Here is an 18,978-nt window from a genome sequence, read left to right on the forward strand (position 1 = left end):
GGATTTGTATCAAATTCCGGGTGGGTGCTTTCCAGATGACTTCATATCAAATTGCAAACCGCAACGAAATGTCTGCTTCTTGCCTGTATGACATGCAAACTTAACCAATCTCATCACCGTGAAGGTCCAAACTTTTGTGGTCTGGTGCACAACCAATACGGAAATACATAAACTTGTGGAAAAGAACTTTAATGCATGTACAGACATTACGCATAAAAAGTGCACCCAGGGACAGTAATGCTTTCACATTCCCATACGTAAACAGTCTAAAGTCCTTGCCGACCCTTTCTTCTTTGCATCAGTCAGTTATTAGCAGCAGATTGTTCTTCACATTGTAATGTGCGAATAACTCACCTTCCAGGTTCTATTTTAGCCTGGTTAATTGATGCGCATTTAAGTGTTGTAGAGAATCTGTTCGAAAATGTTGTAAAATGGAATACCAAGTGACAGCAGAAAATTGGTCATTACTGGAGAGCGAGAACGATTCTTTTATTGGCCATTGGCCTTGACAAATCGGGAGCATGGGCACAGATTACAATGCTCTCCCTCTGAATTATTGTAACCAGAGTGAGAGACTTCAGCAGAGAGCAGTATTGGGCTATGTGCCATTTTCATATGCAAAGACAATAAGTAGCTTTAGAGGGCCAGGGTAGAATAGGCACAACCATAGTATATTGTTTTATTAACTTTCCGACTTTCTCTCATTTGTATTCTTGATCTCCTATTATGCTGCTTGCTGCTGAAAAGCTATGTATTTTTCAACGTGCACCATTAACGGCGATTAGAGTTAGAAAGCAGCAGACCCTTTACTACTTGGCCACCTGCTCGAGTGCTTCTCTGCTCCGCTTGGACTCGCGTCCTTTAACAGAGTCTAACGCTCTGGGGCCTTGGACACAACCTTCCAGACAACGGAAAGCGGTGAAAGCGCTCCTGACTTTCTTAAGGGACTCGGGGTTGCATTCCCGCCTATAATATTTAAGTTTTCAGTGCGCGCCCTCTGTCTCTGTGACATAGTGGTCGCTGGACACTTAGACAACTCATTTCCTTGCCGCTCTTTTTCCTTTTTTTCCCTTTGTTCCCCTCCCCACGTGTAGGGTAGCCAACTGGGCATCGCCTGGTTAACCTCCCTGCCTTTCCGTCCTTCTCTCTCTCTCTCTGCTCGGGGCTGTTAGCGTTTACTTTTAATGGCTGGGTCACTTCATCGATTCGAGCTGGCAACGATGTTCGCGAGGCAGGCGCAAGATGTTTGCTTTATTATTCATAAAGTTAACCGCTGTCTGCGCGTGTGGAAGCGAACATGTTCAGAGTCAGCCAGGACTTTAGTCTGCTGGACGTTCTCCTCAGCTCCGGAGACGGCGTCGTGCTCAGGTCTGCGTCCGCAGGTGAGGTAACTCGTGCTTGCAAATGTTTTAGATAAGGCAATCCACGTACTTCGTCGTCCGACCGTGGTTGAAAATAAAAAAAAAAGCCTTCCTTTTAGGCTAGCTCGCGGCTCCAGTACTGTATTCACCTCGGCTTATCGGCAGCTTGCGTAAAAGAGCTGTGATGTTGGGCCTGTTCACCTTCGGACTCGCAAGGCGGCGGCCAGTTTTGTTCCTCGTTGGATGAGATTAGCGGGCGAGAGCGTAGATTGCAAGGAAGTAGGGCTATGCTGCCGAGCCCCGATGCCTCTTGGCGTGCAATCGAAAGTAGGCCACAGGTTGCCGCTGAATGGGCTTTATATTGGCGCGCGAATTCGGGCTATTATTTCTTTTAATGCGAAAGCACTATTGGCCTCATAACCTGGAAAATGCCAGTGTGCGGTGAGTCCTCTGAAGTTCGTCACGTGATGCGGGATATGGCGGGAAATAAACGAGGCTTTAAAAGAGGATGATGTTGGCCAACGTGGAGAAATAAGATGAATATTGCCGCGACTGGGTTTCGAACCCGCGGCGGTGCGAACAGATCAGCTTCGCTGGCCGCCGCAGTCGACCACGCCTCGTGTTAAACAGCAACACACGCTCGCGCTGGGCATATTATTACGGGGGGTTAGCCCAGCGGCAGACGGTACAGGCCACAGTCAGAAGGCACACCGAGCTAAATCACTCCAGCACAAACTGCCACGTCCTCGTCGTCGTTCACTGCCGAACGTCCCAAAACAACGTCGTCTTCTCCTAGCAACTATGCACCGTAACACTACCCCCCCCCTCCTCCGCCGGGCGGAAGGAAGCACAGTCCCTGGGTGTCCTAAGATGGTGGGTTTGGATGGTAGGGCTTAAGACGGGCGACGTGTACGAGCTGTGTGGAGGAGGCCGCACGAGGAGTGTGGGGTTGCAGGGGCGCGATCTCGTAGGTGACATCGCTCAGTTGCCGCAAGACGCGGTAAGGACCCACGTAACGAGGCAGCAACTTCTCACACAGGCCCACACGACGCGCAGGGAGCCAGAGGAGTACGAGGGAGTCGGGAGGGTAATGGGCGTCACGGTGATGAAGGTCGTACCGTCGTTTTTGAGCGACTTGTGAAGCGTCGAGGCGATCTCGAGCGATTTGGCGGGCGGCGTCAGCTCGGGCAATGGCGTCACCAGCGTAACTGCTGGTACAAGGGTCGTGAGGCAGGAGGCTGTCGAAGGGTAGCAACGGGTCGCGGCCAAAGAGCAGGTAGAAGGGAGAGTAGCCGGTGGTATCGTGGCGTGTGGAATTGTAGGCGAACGTCACGAAAGGTAAGCTGACGTCCCAGTCTCGGTGGTGGTCTGAGACATACATAGACAGCATGTCCGTCAGGGTGCGATTAAGACGCTCAGTAAGGCCGTTGGTCTGAGGATGGTAGGCCGTCGTGAACTTGTGGCGGGTAGAGCAGGAGCGCAGAAGGTCGTGGACCACTTTAGAAAGAAAGCAGGGGCCGCGATCCGTAAGCAGTTGACGAGGAGCGCCATGAAGTAGGACGACGTCATGGAGAAGAAAGTCGGCGACATCGGAGGCGCAGCTGGTAGGGATAGCGCGCGTGATAGCGTACCGGGTAGTGTAATCGGTCGCAACGGCAATCCACTTGTTCCCGGATGTTGATGGGGGGAAAGGACCAAGCAGGTCGAGACCAACACGGAAAAATGGGTCAGTCGGGATGTCGATAGGCTGAAGCTGGCCACTGGGTGGAAGTGGGGGCGTTTTCCGGCGCTGGCATTGATCACAAGCAGCAACATAACCGCGGACAGAGCGGTAAAGGCCAGGCCAGAAGAACCGCCTGCGCACGCTGTCGTACGTGCGTGAGACGCCTAGGTGCCCGGCAGTAGGAGCGTCATGAAGTTGGGCAAGTACTGTGGAGCGCAGATGGGTCGGGACGACGAGCAGGAGGTCGGCGCCATCTGGGTGCATATTGCGCCGGTACAAAATATCGTGATGCAGCACGAACATTCGTAGAGCAGGATCGGAAGGGTCGCTGCGGAGGCGGTCGACTATGAGGCGCAGAGTTGGATCACGGCGCTGCTCGTCACCAATGTTCAGAAAGTCTGATACGGACAGTACACAGTCGTCGGTATCACGTGTGTGGGAGTCAGGGGGATCGACAGGATGGCGGGACAGACAGTCAGCGTCTTGGTGCAGCTGGCCGGACTTGTAGACAACATTAAATGTGTATTCTTGCAAACGCAAGGCCCAGCGACCCAGACGTCCTGTAGGGTCTTTAAGATAGGACAGCCAGCACAAAGCATGGTGATCCGTAACTACGCAGAAGGGCCTTCCAAACAAATAAGGGCGGAATTTTGTTAACGCCCAAACAAGAGCAAGGCACTCCCGCTCCGTAATAGAGTAGTTACGTTCGGAAGGAGAGAGCAGGCGGCTGGCGTAAGCAATCACACGAAAGTGCTCGTGTTGCCGCTGCGCAAGAATGGCGCCAATACCATGGCCACTGGCGTCTGTGCGAAGTTCCGTAGGCGCAGATGGGTCGAAATGGGCCAACACAGGTGGAGCCGTGAGGGCCGCAACAAGTGCCGTGAAGGAGCGAGCTTGGTCAAGGCCCCAGGAGAAAGGGACATCCTTCTTCAGGAGGGTGGTAAGGGGACGGGCCGTGTCGGCGAAGTTCGGGATAAACCGGCGAAAATACGAGCAGAGCCCGAGGAAACTGCGCACATCGCTCGAGGAACGGGGAGTGGGGAACTCACGAACGGCACGAACTTTGTCAGGGTCGGGCTTTACACCAGACGCATCAACCAAGTGGCCGAGGACCTTAATTTGGCGCTGGCCAAAGGTGCACTTCTTGGAGTTCAGTTGGAGACCAGCGCGACGGAAGACCGCAAGGATAGTAGCAAGACGGCGTATGTGGCTTTCGAACGTTGAGGAGAAAACGACAACGTCATCTAGGTAGCACAAGCACGTTGTCCATTTGAAGCCACGCAGAAGCGAGTCCATCATGCGCTCGAAGGTGGCAGGAGCGTTGCAGAGGCCGAAAGGCATAACTTTGAATTGGTACAGGCCATCGGGGGTGATAAAGGCAGTCTTCTCACGATCCCGTTCGTCAACAGCGATTTGCCAGTAGCCTGAACGGAGATCAATAGAAGAAAAGTAGCTGGCACCATGTAGACAGTCGAGGGCGTCATCAATTCTCGGAAGAGGATAGACGTCTTTCTTCGTTACTTGATTAAGATGACGATAGTCGACACAGAAGCGCCAGCTGCCATCTTTCTTTTTGACCAACACTACAGGGGATGCCCAAGGGCTGCTAGAAGGCTCGATAATGTTGTTCGCCAGCATCTTGTCCACCTCGGTTTGGATGACATGGCGCTCAGGAAGAGAAACACGATAGGGCCTTCTGTGTATAGGGCTGGCATCGCCCGTATTGATGCGATGGGTCACGACAGAAGTTTGGCCAAGAGGACGATTCCCGAAATCGAAGACATCACTGTAGGAAGCTAAAAGGGTGCAGAGGGCGTTGGCGTGGTCAGGTGGCAAATCCGCCGCGATCATCGCAAAAGTAGGGTCCGGGCGTGAAGCGGCCGAGCGGGGAAGGGCATGGAGATCAGCGTTAGGCACAGCTGTTAGAGCAGAAACTGTACATTCGGCCAATGGAAACAGTTCAGCGAGCGCGATACCACAGGGTAAAACTTGGGGAGAGAGACTGAAGTTCAGAATCGGAAGGTAGGTGCGGTTGCCGGTGACGGTCAGGACTGTGTGTGGAAGGATGACGTTACGCTGGAGGACAACGTCCTTGATTGGGTACGTGACGTAGACACCATCAGGAACGGCGGGAAACGGGGACATAGGGACATAGACTGCAGCGTCACGCGGCAAGCGAGTAAATTCAGCGGCACGTAAGCGAGGCGGCTTGGTATCGGCGCTTTCGGAGCAGAGCGGCAAGTCCAAACGAAGAAGGCCAGTGGCGCAATCAATTAGAGCCGCGTGCGTCGTTAAAAAGTCGATACCGAGGATCACATCGTGGGGGCAATGGTCGAGGACAGTGAATGCGACAGGGGTTGTACGACCAGCAATGGAAACACGCGCAGTGCACAGTCCGACAACGGCAGCAGCACTTCCGTCGGCGACGCGAACGGCTGAGGAAACGGCAGGTGTCACAACCTTCTTCAGACGACGGCGAAACGAGGAGCTCAGGACAGAAATTTGGGCGCCAGTGTCAATAAGCGCGGTAACTGGTGCACCGTCCACGCAGATATCGAGAAGGTTGCGGCGAGGAGCGAGGGTCAGGAGAGGATTTTCGGGCCGGGTCATCAATGCAGCATCACCTCCGGGAGCTGCATTGGTTAGTTTTCCGAGTGAGAGCCAGGTAAGGATGGAGTGGACGGGCGTCGAAATTGCGGCGAACGAGAGCGGCGGATCTGAGGAGAAGGCGAGCGGCTGGACCTTCGCGGGGCCGAAGTGTCGAAAGCGTGCGGAGACTCAGCACGAGAAGACGTCTGGCGTGGTTCGAAGCCGGCACGGCGATCATAATTGGAGCTAGGTCCGTAGTCTGCACGACGATCGTAAGTGGAACGGAGGTGAGGTGGCGAAAACCAACGGCTGCGGCAGTGACGGGAAATGTGGCCGACACGCGAACAGGTGAAGCAGATTGGGCGGTCGTCCGGGGTGCGCCAATCCGCAGGATTCCGGTAGCGGTAACGTGGTAGTACGGTCGGAGTCGGTGAAGCAGCAGCAACCAGTGGAGCGGTGTTTGGCAAACAGGGCGACGCAGACGGCAGGCCAGAATTGAGGCCCACGTTCGCAAACTCCTGGCGAACGACGGCCTGGATCAGCGCAATCGTAGAGTCGGCCGCTTGAGGGGCGAAGGTGACGGGAGTCATAGCTTCCAGTTCTCTGCGGACGATTCTAGTTAAATTGGCAGGATGGGACGGTTGTCGCAGTGTTGGCAGGTCTTCGCAGGAGGATGTCGCCGCAGTGTTCGGAAGGCGATCAAAACGAGAAGCAATACGGCGATGTTTTGCCTGCTCGAATTGCCGGCATACCTGGAGGACGGAGTCAACCGTTGCACAATCTTTACAAAGAAGAAGGTTGAATGCATCATCAGCAATCCCCTTCAGGATGTGGCCCACCTTGTCGGTCTCTGGCATGGCGCTGTCTACTTTTCGGCACAGAGCGAGGACGTCCTGGATGTAGGAGAGGTATGACTCCGTAGATGACTGTGCTCGAGAAGCAAGGTCTTTTTTAGCACCCAGCTTGCGCCCAATTGGTTTGCCAAATAAGTCTCTGAGCTTTTCTTTGCAGTTGTCCCAAGAGGTGAGGTCTTCCTCATGCGTCTCAAACCAGACGCGCGCCGTGCCCGCCAGGTAGAATATAACGTTAGCAAGCATGAGCGTCGCGTCCCAGCGGTTGTGCTTGCTGACTCGCTCATACATGGCGAGCCAATCCTCGACATCGACGTCATCGGTGCCACAAAAGGTGCCTGGGTCGCGAGGCTGCGCCACGACAACGGTCGGCGCTGGTGGTGATGCTGCGGCCGGAGGTGGGTTGGACGGCATAGTGGTGGCTCGAAGCTGACGACCGCTGCGGAGGTCCAGGGCAGGGTCCCGGTGTGATACCCAGCACGACCTCCACCAAATATTACGGGGGGTTAGCCCAGCGGCAGACGGTACAGGCCACAGTCAGAAGGCACACCGAGCTAAATCACTCCAGCACAAACTGCCACGTCCTCGTCGTCGTTCACTGCCGAACGTCCCAAAACAACGTCGTCTTCTCCTAGCAACTATGCACCGTAACAATATTTGCACGTCGTCGTCTTCATCAACTTCCATCTGTGCGCAATTGTCAGGAAAGGAAACGCGCTTTCAATCGCGCTTTCGGGTACGTGACGTTGGTGTCTACCTGCAAAAACCTGCTTTCGCACAATATTCTAGCTCTTCTAAACCGCCAGAATTTTTTTTTCTGCTTATTTAACTAGCTTTTGATCTGGTAAGCACAATGTGGTACAGCAGCCTCTGTCATCCTTGTTGGAGAGGTCCGGTACTTGCCTTCTGAGGAAGAGTCATGAGAGGGAGAGTGCGGAAAAGTTGTCACTCTTTTGTAATACGGCCACCAGGGACGCTGTGCGAGCTGCTCCGAAATTTAACGAAGAAGATGACACATGTGCAGTGTGTGGTAGATCTGTGGAAACAATTGAACACCTCATAATCAAATGTGATGGTATCCATCCGGATGTCGATGCAGGCACAGTCACTCTTTCTGAGGCCCTAGGGTTTAAAGATAACAATGGTCATGTAAATAAATCTGCAGTGGAAGTCAGCAAAAAGCGATTGGAGGATTGGTGGTTGAAAAGCAGAGATGTGGCATAAGGTTAGAATAGTAGGAAACCGTAGGCAAAGTTGATGGAGAATCTTAATGAGAATTGCCAACACAGTAAACAAAAAAAAATAATAAATAAAGAAAAGCTGAGCATGGTGGCAATTGCCACCACCCCGTTTCAAAGGGGGCGCTCCTATCCATCCATCCATCCATCGGTGGCCTTTAAACATTTGGCGAGCATTCTTGTTTAGTCATGGCCACCGCTTATACAGTTTAGTCATGGCCACCGCGAGTACAGTGTACAACAAGAACTGATACGACCTCGGAACTTTACGCGTACGTGATGGATGCCTCCGTGCTCACAGGCAGCATAGTGAACCGACGCCGCCAACAGCCACCCACTAGGCTTAACCGGTCGGCTCCGCGTTGTGCAAACTATGTGCAAACCAACTGGTGCGAACAGGCGACCATAGGATCGCCGACCGCCATGTTGATTTCCCTTAAGACTGTTTCCTTAACTCGGACACGGCTGAAGAAGCGAACAAAAGGAGTGCAGTCCTGTCCCACTTGTAGCGGGGCGAAAGGCCAGGATCAGGTCTCTGTTCGCGATAAGGATTTCCCACACCTTCCGGCCCCTGTCGAGGATGTAAGAGAAAAAAGAGAAGAAAACGCGGAACTTGCGTGCTCCATGCATCCGCGCTACCCGGTAATCCTTGGGCCTGAACGGGCGTGGCTCCCGCCTGGCAATGTGGAGACCCGTTCGTAGTAAGGTAATTAACGGATAACGCTTTACTGAGGACACATGGACACCCGTGCCATCTAATTCGCGGTCTGCAGTGTAGTAAGGACGCAGTGGACTCCGTGACACTACTTACTAGTTATTGAACAGCCTAGTACCCATTGCTACCTAATGGGCTGCGAAGAAATATTTCCGGTTCCGTGATTTCAGAGCCTGTTCTTTGTTTGCATCGTCACCGCCAAAGTCAAGTCCACACGACACCGTGAAAACTCTCCCAGAGTTTTTACGCCCTGTCCCAGAATACTTCGCTACTACATCACTCCTCCTTGGTGTCTGTAGCCCTAGACCGCGTTTCGTTCCCTTTAATGCCCGCCCTATATATATCTGGTGCGCGCATTACATGTCTTTTTCCAGACAGGACATCCTGCCGCGGTAGCTCAGCGGTTATGATGCTCGCGTGCTGACTCGAAAGACGAGGGTTAGATCCCTGCCGCGGTGGTCGCATTTCGATAGAGGCGAAGTGTTATAGAGACCCGTATGCTGTGCAGTGTAAGCGTACGTTAAAGAACCCCAGATGGTCGAAATTATCCGAAGCCCTCCACTACGGCGTATCCTCTTAGCCTAGTCGGTCTGAGACGTTAATCCCCAAAAACGAAACAAAACCAGACAGGACATCAGCTAAATGTTGGAGTCTGATCTCTGCTGCTTCTTTTCTGCACTTTCTCTACTTGCCCGCTGTGCTGTCCTTAGTCCTGTATACAAACACTGTCTCGTTGTTAACGTACAGTCACAGCACGTGCAGAGCTCGCGTCGTGCTTGACGTCGGGGGCGCGCCTAGTGTATGTTGGCACCGGAAAGGTCCGTAGTCTTGTCTAGCTTTGCCGGAGCCCCTTATTGGCAGCATCGTTGCGCAGCCGAAAGCCTCCACTTTACGCCCAGGAGGGCGAGAGAAGAAAGGGTCCCTCGCTGCTCCGATTTCCAGGACATGACGTTCGCGCGAGGTGCTCCTAAACCGCGCGCTCACGATAAGCCTCCTCCCCCTCCCGTCGCGGCTGACTGATAGAGGCTGAGTATATATCCCGGAAAGATCGGGGTCGTAAGAGCGGCTTTCGGGCTGAGCGTGCGTGTATTTCTGGGGGGAGGAGGAGGGGCGAAGAGGCAGATTATGCAGGAAGAGCGGGGACTGCACGAAGTGTCGCCGCCGGAGAGATGCCTTGTGTGCGTGTGTGTGTGTATGCGCGCGCCTTATCGCGTACACCCTTGGAAGAGGCCGGCGGCCGCCCCGTTCTTTGACGCCTCTGCACGTGGGTCCGTCGTGGATTGCCCCGGTTGGAAAGTGCAGTATAACCCACTCGTTCGGTCGCGGTCCGTTTCCTGTTGCCACTTGGCCGTATCTCTCTCGCTTGTAGCTGATCTGCGCTGCGCGATAGCGTGCGCATATAGTTGCGTGCAACGCGCTGGATAGTTGGAGACACAATGTGAATCCGATTGTTGTTTGTGCACGCTGCTTCGAACTCGGTTTCAATCCCGGGCCGTGGCGGCCGCATTTCAATGGAGGCGAAACTCGAAAGGCGCTTGTTCGATCCCCGTTCGGACGAAATTAATCCGAAGCCCTCCATTACAGTGTTCTTCATGGCCTGCGTGTCGCTTCGGGGCGCTATGCCCCACATTTCAATAATTAATTTCGTCTGCTCGCCATAAGTAAGGCAGTTAGTGCTGCGTGAATTCACGTTAGCAGCGCAAATAAGGACAGGCGACAACGCAAACGTGCAGACGACCAACACGCTGGTGACATCAGCGCCTGTGTTCGCAGTTTGCATGTCGTCCGTGTCTTTATGTGCGATCCTAGCATGTATTCATGCCAGGCTGCCCAACTAGCCTGCATCACACTGCTCCTGAAGGTATCCAGTGTTCAGTTAATAGAAGCGCGTGCTTGCTCGTTTGTTTTAAGTACGGTGCTTGGCTATTTCTTACGCGTATGCTTAACGATGTGTCGTAAAAGGTGTGAGTGGGCGGGTGTGTAGAAACTTTGTACGCATACTTGAAATGAGTAAAAGGCCTAAGGGGAAGGAAACAGGTGGATAACAGGGTTGACTGGAGCCTGTCGAAAAGCGCCTTAGTGCAGTTAGACCGTTCGGAAGATGCTTGTCTGCGCGGCGAAAGCGTACGGTTACTCGTAGGAGACTCTTCTATTCCACTGAGGGCCGAGTATACTCATTCTGGGCTCGTGGAACGCTGCTACTGCCTCCCGTTATTTCCCTTGCCCTCTCCCTTCCCCCCGTAGTGTTTGCCTTCATTCGGAAACCGGTGGGTACCCGGGGGCACTGGGGATCGAACCCAGCACCTCCCGAATGCGAGGCGGAGGTGCCTATCGTGGCCTAGTGGTTTGAGCGCCCGTCTCGGCTGCGGGAGGTGGGTGGTTCGAAGCCCACCGCCGGGCACCTACCGGTAAAAAGGGTACAAGCGTCCCCCGGCCTGGCGCTCGGCTTTCTTTAGGGGTGTACGTTTGCGAGAAGTCATTCGGGAGGTGCTGGGTTCGATCCCCAGTGCCGCCGGGTACGGCCGGGTACCCACCGGTTTCTTTGATGGGTACAAGATTTCCCCTGGCCTGGTGCTCGGCTCTTCTAGGGAGAGATGCTTGGGAAAAAGCGTCTTAGACTACAGTTGCCTTGACGGATCAGAGATAAGTTCCGCCGTCAAGCAACCCTAAATCCGCCTCGTGCGGTAGAAGCCCAACTTGTGGCCCTTTTTATGACTTCTCCCAAGCGTACACTCCTAAGGAAAGCCGAGCGCCAGGCCGGGGGACGCTTGTATCCTTTTTACCGGTGGGTGCCCGGCGGTGGGTTTCGAACCAACCACCTCCCGCAGCCGAGACGGGCGTTCAAACCACTAGGCCACTATTATTACTGAATATTACTGAATATTTTATCACTTAAAGGTAATTGATTAGAAAAGCAGAAGAAAAAACAACCACATGCCGCCTGCGGGAACCGAACTCACGACCTCTGGGTTACGCGTCCGGTGCTCTACCAACTGAGCTACGGCGACGGCTGTCAGATCTTGTACTTTCAGAGGTATTTGTTTGCAAGTGACCTAACCTTGAGAGTGTTCATCAGCGTGGGTTCATCATTCGGAGGTCGTGGGTTCGGTTCCCACTGGCGGCATGCGGTTTTTTTTCTGCTTTTCTAATCAATTATCTTTAAGCGATAAAACATTCAGTAATATCTCCATTGATCAACACCGCATATATATATATATATATATATATATAAAGGAGAACAAAATCTTCAAATCAACTGACTAATATATATATATATATATATATATATATATATATATATATATATATATATATATATATATATATATATAAAGCACTGAACGAACGAACTGGGCGGGGCGGATCAGCAGTGGGTCCTACATCGCTCATTTTCGCGGGGCCTTTAGTGAAGTTATTTCCTCCTCCTCGAAACCAGTGACATTGGTGCTTCCGCCGGAGCGCCGAGACCTCAGCACCAGTATACTTTCAAAGCAGGTTCCTGGAGGCAACCAGCCGTCCTGCATGCACGCACAGTGCAGGAGCACTGCAGCCGTGGTTCCCGCCTGGAAATCCGCTGTGTTGGCCTATATGCGCGCAATCGCATCTGGTGCGATCGCAGGGCAAGTGGTTCCGACATTGGGCCGTTAACGTCGGCGAACACGGGCATGGGGAGGGGGGGATTCCTAGCAGACATGAGTCATCGTGAAGCAAAGATGCCGCGAGGACTGGCGACGGCGGAAGCAGCGGCGGAAGCGACGGCGACGGAAGCAGCGGCGACAGCGGCGGCGTCAAGTGTCCGAGTCTGCAACTTGGGTCGCCGGACGGAGTGGTGCTGCCAAAGGTTAAACTGTTGCTGTTTATTGAAAGACGGCTGTGTCCTCGACAGAGGTCTCATGTTTCAGGCATCCGGCGGGACAGAACGAGGTCGTTCATTCACCTGCTGGGAGACTGCGGAAAATTCCTTTACCACGGAGGCAACGAACAGAAGACTTGCCGCAGTGGTCAAATTGACGCATCAGTGTTTGATGACTCTGTCTCTACCCCTTTTCATCGACCGAACTGCGAGAGAGTGAGAGAGCATCAGCACCGCCCCTGCCGTGGGTGGCATAGAGATGTGAAGGCCTGAAAAAAACACTGCAATTTTGGAAAAAAAACCGTTTTTTTTTTCGTTTTTTTCAGACGAGGAAAAATGGAAATAAACATCGAAAATTTCACATTGCAATTTCAAGGTTTTATGATTGCTTGCTTTTAGTTTAGGTTTTTGTTTCTGCTTTGAAAATCATTACAGCGTGCATTGTTGAATGATTGGAGAGCAGTCGTCATCGCTGGTGCCACGTAGTGCTTTTAAAACGTTCGAGCTGTGAGTACGCGGGTTGAAGGCCGGGTCACAATAAGATCCAGGCTTGACTTAAAAACTCTAATACTTGAACTCACGGCTGAAGTAGAAAAAATGGCTGCAAATCCTACAGCGCTACACAAATGGCATAAATAACATAGGCTGCTGTGCACGTAAGCGGTTTTAGCCAAATACAAGCCTAGCTTCTCGATTTCCAACGTAGCAGAGTACAGGACATCCGCAGGGATTTGGTTCATGACAGGCGTCTTCAGCTAAGCACGTGGCCCCATCTACCTGGTGGCAAGGACTTTGCACTAACCAGCCGCTAACTCATCTGCCTTGCCGACTGCTGCAAATACCACCATCATACGCCAGCTGCGAACGAAACTGGTCACATTTCGGAAACCTCCATACAAGGATTCGCAGCAGGCTTTCAGGCGAACGCGTTCGAAAGCTTGTGTATGTGCAGTCCAACATATCTGTGGACACTGCTTCAATTCATGCTGCTGCGCGTAGTGCCGCATCCAGCAACACTGACTCTGAGTCCGATATGGAGTGACTTATAGATCAGTTTTCATGTTCCCTTTCTCGGTGTAATAGAACAAAAAGTTCGTTCCACAAATATGATATTTATATCTCCATATTCGCCTCAAGTGCAAATCATCATTTATCTTCTCGGTGCAATAGAACAAGAAGTTCGTTTCACAATATGACATCTATAACTGCATATTCGACTGAACTTCGAAGCATTATTATTGATCGTTGTGCTGTTGCAATTAAATGTGTTTTTGTCAAGTTTTGCAAAATTTCCAATTTTTCATGAAAAAAACCCTGAAAAAAACGGTTTTTTTCATTCCATCCAAAATTTCTTGAAATTTTACATCTCTAGGGTGGCATCACTACTGTCCACAACTTCTCCTCATTGAACGTCGTTCTCCGAACTTTATTCCCCAGTCAGGGATCTGGGGAATACGAAGCGTATTTAACGGGATGTTTTTTTGTGACAGTCGGCACTCCTTTCTCGACTGTAAATATGTACAAATAAACCTGCTGTACACTTTCCTCCATAACGGAGTTCGACACCGTCCTTCGGAGCCGGGACCTGCGGGGCTGAACGAGTCAGTCAACCCAAGGGCCCTGTCCTCTCCAACAGGGTACAGGCTAGGCATAAGTACTACAGACGGCTGAATTCAGGTCTTGGTCAAAATTGTGGCATCGGGAAGCTTCCATCCGTCATCTCTCTGTTGATTTGCGTCCCCTGCCTCGAAGATGGTGAAGCCGGTTCAGAGGCGTGCCTCACCTCTTTGCAAGTGCTCTCGAGCTTGATTGTTGTCGTCCGTGTAGAAGCAAGCCGTCATTGGGGGTGGTTGCGCCTAATGTGTGTGTGTGTGGGAGAGGGGGGGGGGGGGGGGGGGGGGGGGGGGGGGGGGGTCGTGTAGCAGCACCGCCCTCTTGCGTTCTTGATGGCGGCTCAAGTGTACGCGGCTCGAAAATGGTCGTGGTGGGTGTTGCGGACTTCCCCAGAATGGGTTTGGCCCCAAAGTTTTAATTACTCCCCCCCCCCCCCCCCTGAAATTTGGGTCGCCCACCGGGCTTCGTACAATATTTCGTGCTTAGCAATGCTAAACCTACAGCCATTTTTGCCGTAAATTGCACTTTCGCGTGTTTGGCGCGTGAGAGCGTTCAATACTGCTTCCAGACGTGGAAGACTTTTCAGATTAAATTTTAGCTTTCTCTCCATTGTGCGGGCCAGCGGGCACAATCCTTGTGATCCAAAGTGGCGTCTCCGATCGAACAATGGGTGTTGCCACACCAGCAAAGGGACGCTGAATCAAGTCGCCTATATATGTTAAGAGTGGATGCAAGCGCTTTGTTCCGAGTGGGCTTTGTTCCGACGACCTCGAGACCCCGATAATCGTTGTTCGAGGTCTAAAATCAGTCGTCAAGTTCGATGGAGCCGCTATATCCACGTGTTGGGCCGTAGCTATTCTGTGTTATAGTATCTGAACCTTTCTGCATATCTGCCTCCATCATTTGGTCGGCTCGAGTACACTGGCTGTTGCGCTGCACTTGCGTCGTATTAAGGAGGAAGTACAAGCTATCTTATCGTGTATGGACAGTCCCGGGTGAAATCCTTTAGGAACGGATGTAATCCGCCCAGCCAACTCCAGCTGGTTGGATGTTCGGACCAGGAACACGCGTTCAGAAGATTTTAGCTGTACGTATACGTGCATGGAATCGGGCGGAGATCAAGGGTCCGGATTCTTCGCGGGATTTCGGATCGTCACCCCTAACGATTGACGGCAGTCTGCCGCACCTGCAGTTGGCCTGCCGCACTTGCTGTTGGCCTGCCGCTTTCAGGAATGCTTTGAACACTCTGTTTTCCTACTTTCTTTCAGTTCAGTTTGTTGAACCGTGTCCTGTTTCGTATTTCAGATTGTACCTTTAATGCGTGTTGATGCGGCTTAATGCTTATATTGCATGAACCGCTCTTTACTGTGGTCCACCTCTTCTATGTATGAATAGCTTCAAAAAGGCGCCAGGAAGCAGTTCGGGCTTACAATGCGAGCTACATGGTTCGTACTGCGGTACGCGCAGTATCTTGCAAACGAACGGGAACCAGGACACTCGCAACATCTATAGTATCGGAGAAAATGCGCCTGGACGGTGGCTGGCGATGTACCGTTTTGACGACGTTCTATTTGATTGCGGGGTTAATCGCAATTATAGACTACATGTGGCTCTCAAACAGCTGGTTTCTAAAATAGTCTCCGTTGGACTTGCTGTGTTGGCATGCTACCAAGAAATGATGTAAGCCGCGCATCCCTGCCTAAGAAACAGACTCTACGGAACGGCGCTCGAAGAAGCCCTTCCAGGGAAGCGCCGTGAGTGAAGGTTCACAGCGGCATGGGCGGAGCGATGGCTGGTCACGTGACGGGCGTAAAGCGAAGCGAGATTCTTCTAAAGGGAGCGCGCGGCTGGCGCTGCCAGGTTGTTCATTATAGGCGTTTGTCCTCAGCATGCGTTTATGTAGATCATACCGTTTCTAATTGGAGCAATAGACGTTTTAAGCATTCCAGAGACATATCAGCGGAGACGTATACCCAAGGTTTACCGGATGCCTCCTACACACGCGCAGTGGCCCCGCCTGACCCCCCTCCCATGTCACCGCGCATGCGCAGAAGGCGTCCGGTAAACCTTGGTATACGTCCTGAATTAAAGAGTTAACTGCGCGAAAGGGTTAGGACACCAGGGAGACACATTCACGACACGTGTCTCCGTGGTGTCCTAACCCTTTCGCGCGGTTCACTTTTTAATTCAGAAGTGAACCAACTAGCCCGGCAAATCCTTTTGGTATACGTCTCTGCTAATATGTCTCGGTTTTGCTGAAAACGTCTATTATTTCAACAGCGCATTGTGCGCATAAAGGCTGTTTCACGTGATGCGATTGTTGACGAAGTGCAGCGCGGTTCCAGACGTTCTGCGGCAGAAATGCGCGTCGGTGTCGTCGCATACCCGCTGCGACAGTCTCCCAACAACTTGGTGGCCCTGCCCGCTGTCGGTGCGATCGCTTCGAAGAGCCCAGTAATCGGCCAATAGGAGTATCTAGTGACAAGCGCAGAAAAACTCAGAAACGTTTTATCGAACTTGAAAATGCATGCCAGCTCAGTATATTACCCGAAAGTTATAAAATCAACGCATAGTAAGGTATACTTGACATTTATATCCGTTAGAGTATTACTTGCCAGTGAAAGGCTGCTCGCGCCGCGCACCGACTGAAATCGTTAGCATGTGAAATAGCTGCTGCGATTGGCGCTGTAGCGAGAGTACGACTGGGCCGTATTTCACCGTGCGAATCGCACCATGTGAAACGTCCTTAAGTGGTCATTTTAATCGAGCTAAGATTATGCAGTTCGCCTGTAATTTCGTTTCCAGCCTATTGCTATATCAACTCTAAGCGCAACGTGCGTACTGCGAGGAAGAGTGCCTGTTGTCACAGACAGAAACCGCGCCGCACTGCAACTCGTGCGACGTCTTTGGATTCTTTTGTCGGTGCAGTCGCAACGTGTGAAACAGCATGCATGCGCGCCAGAGCGGCATCTGTAGGCGAAGACGGGCGAACAGTACGACACAGGCGTCTGCTCCATCCACACTACTATGTCCGCCACCTGTCTATCTACACAGTACTTAACACTCCCATGTCCAAACCGATTGGGGCAGTCATAGGGGTTGTGGGCATGCAGCGAGAACAGTGAGAGAACTGCCGAAGCCGAGCGGATATTTAGGAAGGCGCAGTGCTTGGAATCGGTAGAGGATGCTTTCAGTTACCTTTCCTTATTCGCAGGATGGGACTCGACACCATAACCGCTTTCGCGCGCGCGCGTGTATTTAATATCCAAAAGGGGAGAAAAATGAGAAGGTTTCATTAATTTTTTTTTTCAGTTGTACTTCAGCGAACTTTTTTCCGGCGTTGTCTTTTTCTTGCTGTGATGCGTTATTTATTTCTAAAATTTTCCTGCTATGTGTGTTGTTTAGACTCTTTGTGGATGCCTATTTTTCATTAATATTTGTGATTTCTATTTGTTTTATTTTAGTACATTATTATAACCTGTAACCAATGCCTTGTACCTGCTCCCCGCCAACCACCGCTGTAATACTGTCGAATGAGGGCATTTGGAGGTACCTTGAATAAACAAATAAATAAAAAATAAGTGCGCTTGTGCTTTTCTGAGCATCGGTGGCGGTTGACGCTATTGCCTTATAATCAGCAGGAGAGAGGACAGGGCTGACTGGCTCCGTACACCGTTCAGTCACACACGTTTCGCCCGAGCGATCAATGACCGATGTCTGACCCTCTTTAATGGTTTGTCCGTTAGCTCACGCGGGGGCCAACAGAGGCAACGCGAGGTGGCGATACCCGAGTCCGTCTCCCTATATCTGCGGTGTGCCCGGGAATGCGGAAAGGCGAAGCGGTCGACGCCCCCCCTCCTAATCCCGGCCCCGCTCCCCACCCCCGTCTGTTTATCCGCCGTTGTTGGCGCTTGAGAGCGCGGCGCGGTGGCGGCTCGGAGAGGAAGGGCATCTCCTCTGGCTTGGCTTCCTCCGCTCCGGTGGCGACCTTTCCCCTTTCTCTGGGCTTTATCGGGGACTTGTTTCACTACTGTTTTGTTATTTTGTTTCGGTGCTTGTTTTCGCCTAGGTCCGTCAGCTATTCTCGGACGGTGTTTTATGGCTATTCTAGGGCCAGCACGGCGGCAAGCGCAGTGTCGCGGAGTACAAGGTCGGTCGGTCTACACCTTGTGGCCGTGGTGTTGCCGAAGGGAGCGTGTCGTCTTTGCGCGCACTTGTTGTCGCCGCTCGTTGCTCATATTTTAAGGTGAAAGCCTTTAATGGCTCCTCATTGTCGACAGAAGGTTGTCAGCTGATGGTTGTCGGCAGAGGTGTGACGCTTTTCGGTTGGTCGAAATGGTTATGACGTCAGAATGCGCGGATTCGCAGTAATGAGGTCACCCACGGATGCCTGACGTCCCCTTTTGTAGCAGACGACAACTAATAAAATAGTTGTCCGCTCCGACAGGTGGCATAAGGTGTCCTTAGGCGACCGTATTACATATTTCTTAACTGCGAACAGAGCCAGAGTCGTGCTAAATAAGCAGTCAAAGTCGGCAGTCAGAGTGTGTAGTTGTAACGTGTAGTTAAAGTGTGTATTTAAATAAAGCACTAGTACAGCACAAACAGTCTCGCAGTCAGTGCCAAACAGTGCGCTAGGAAAGGCTTTTGCCTTGCAGCACTTTAGAGAGCCAAAGTGCCCCCTGAATTTTTTTGCGCGCTAATACGAACCGCCTCCGCTGACTTGGGAACGTGTTCGCGGATGTCGATCTTTTTCTTGGCTTTGAGGGAAGACGATTCCGCCTTCCGGAAGTTCCGCGTCTGCATTATCTGCCGGCCTCTGTCGGGTCACAAGGGGGAAGACGGGCCTTTTTATATAAGGATCTTCGGGAGACTCTTATGCACAGCTCAGACTCTGAGACTCAGCTGAGAGTCGTCCTGTCTGGCCGTAAACGCCGCCCGGGTCCAAGGACTCCGAGCCGCCGTGTGGGCGGATGGGCTGAAGCTAATCCTGTATCTGTGGGAACAGAAAGTTACCTACTACTACTACTACTA

The 18,978-nt window shown here is 52.1% G+C and overlaps 2 protein-coding genes across 6 annotated transcripts in view; one reads left to right on the forward strand and one right to left on the reverse strand.

Annotated features, from left to right (window-relative positions):
- dve (SATB1_N and homeodomain domain-containing protein dve) overlaps positions 1–18,978 on the forward strand; it is a 98,393-nt gene that overhangs the window by 12,281 nt on the left and 67,134 nt on the right. The window lies entirely within an intron of this gene.
- On the reverse strand, positions 5,066–7,254 carry LOC149371367 (uncharacterized). Its single transcript, XM_089565533.1, has one exon. It carries the CDS (start codon positions 6,936–6,938, stop codon positions 5,727–5,729), a length of 1,212 nt encoding a protein of 403 aa, XP_089421659.1. The 5' UTR covers positions 6,939–7,254; the 3' UTR covers positions 5,066–5,726.

The sequence above is a fragment of the Amblyomma mixtum genome, chromosome 1, assembly GCF_055824585.1.
Source record: "Amblyomma mixtum isolate Tamu chromosome 1, ASM5582458v1, whole genome shotgun sequence".
Taxonomy (NCBI): domain Eukaryota; kingdom Metazoa; phylum Arthropoda; class Arachnida; order Ixodida; family Ixodidae; genus Amblyomma; species Amblyomma mixtum.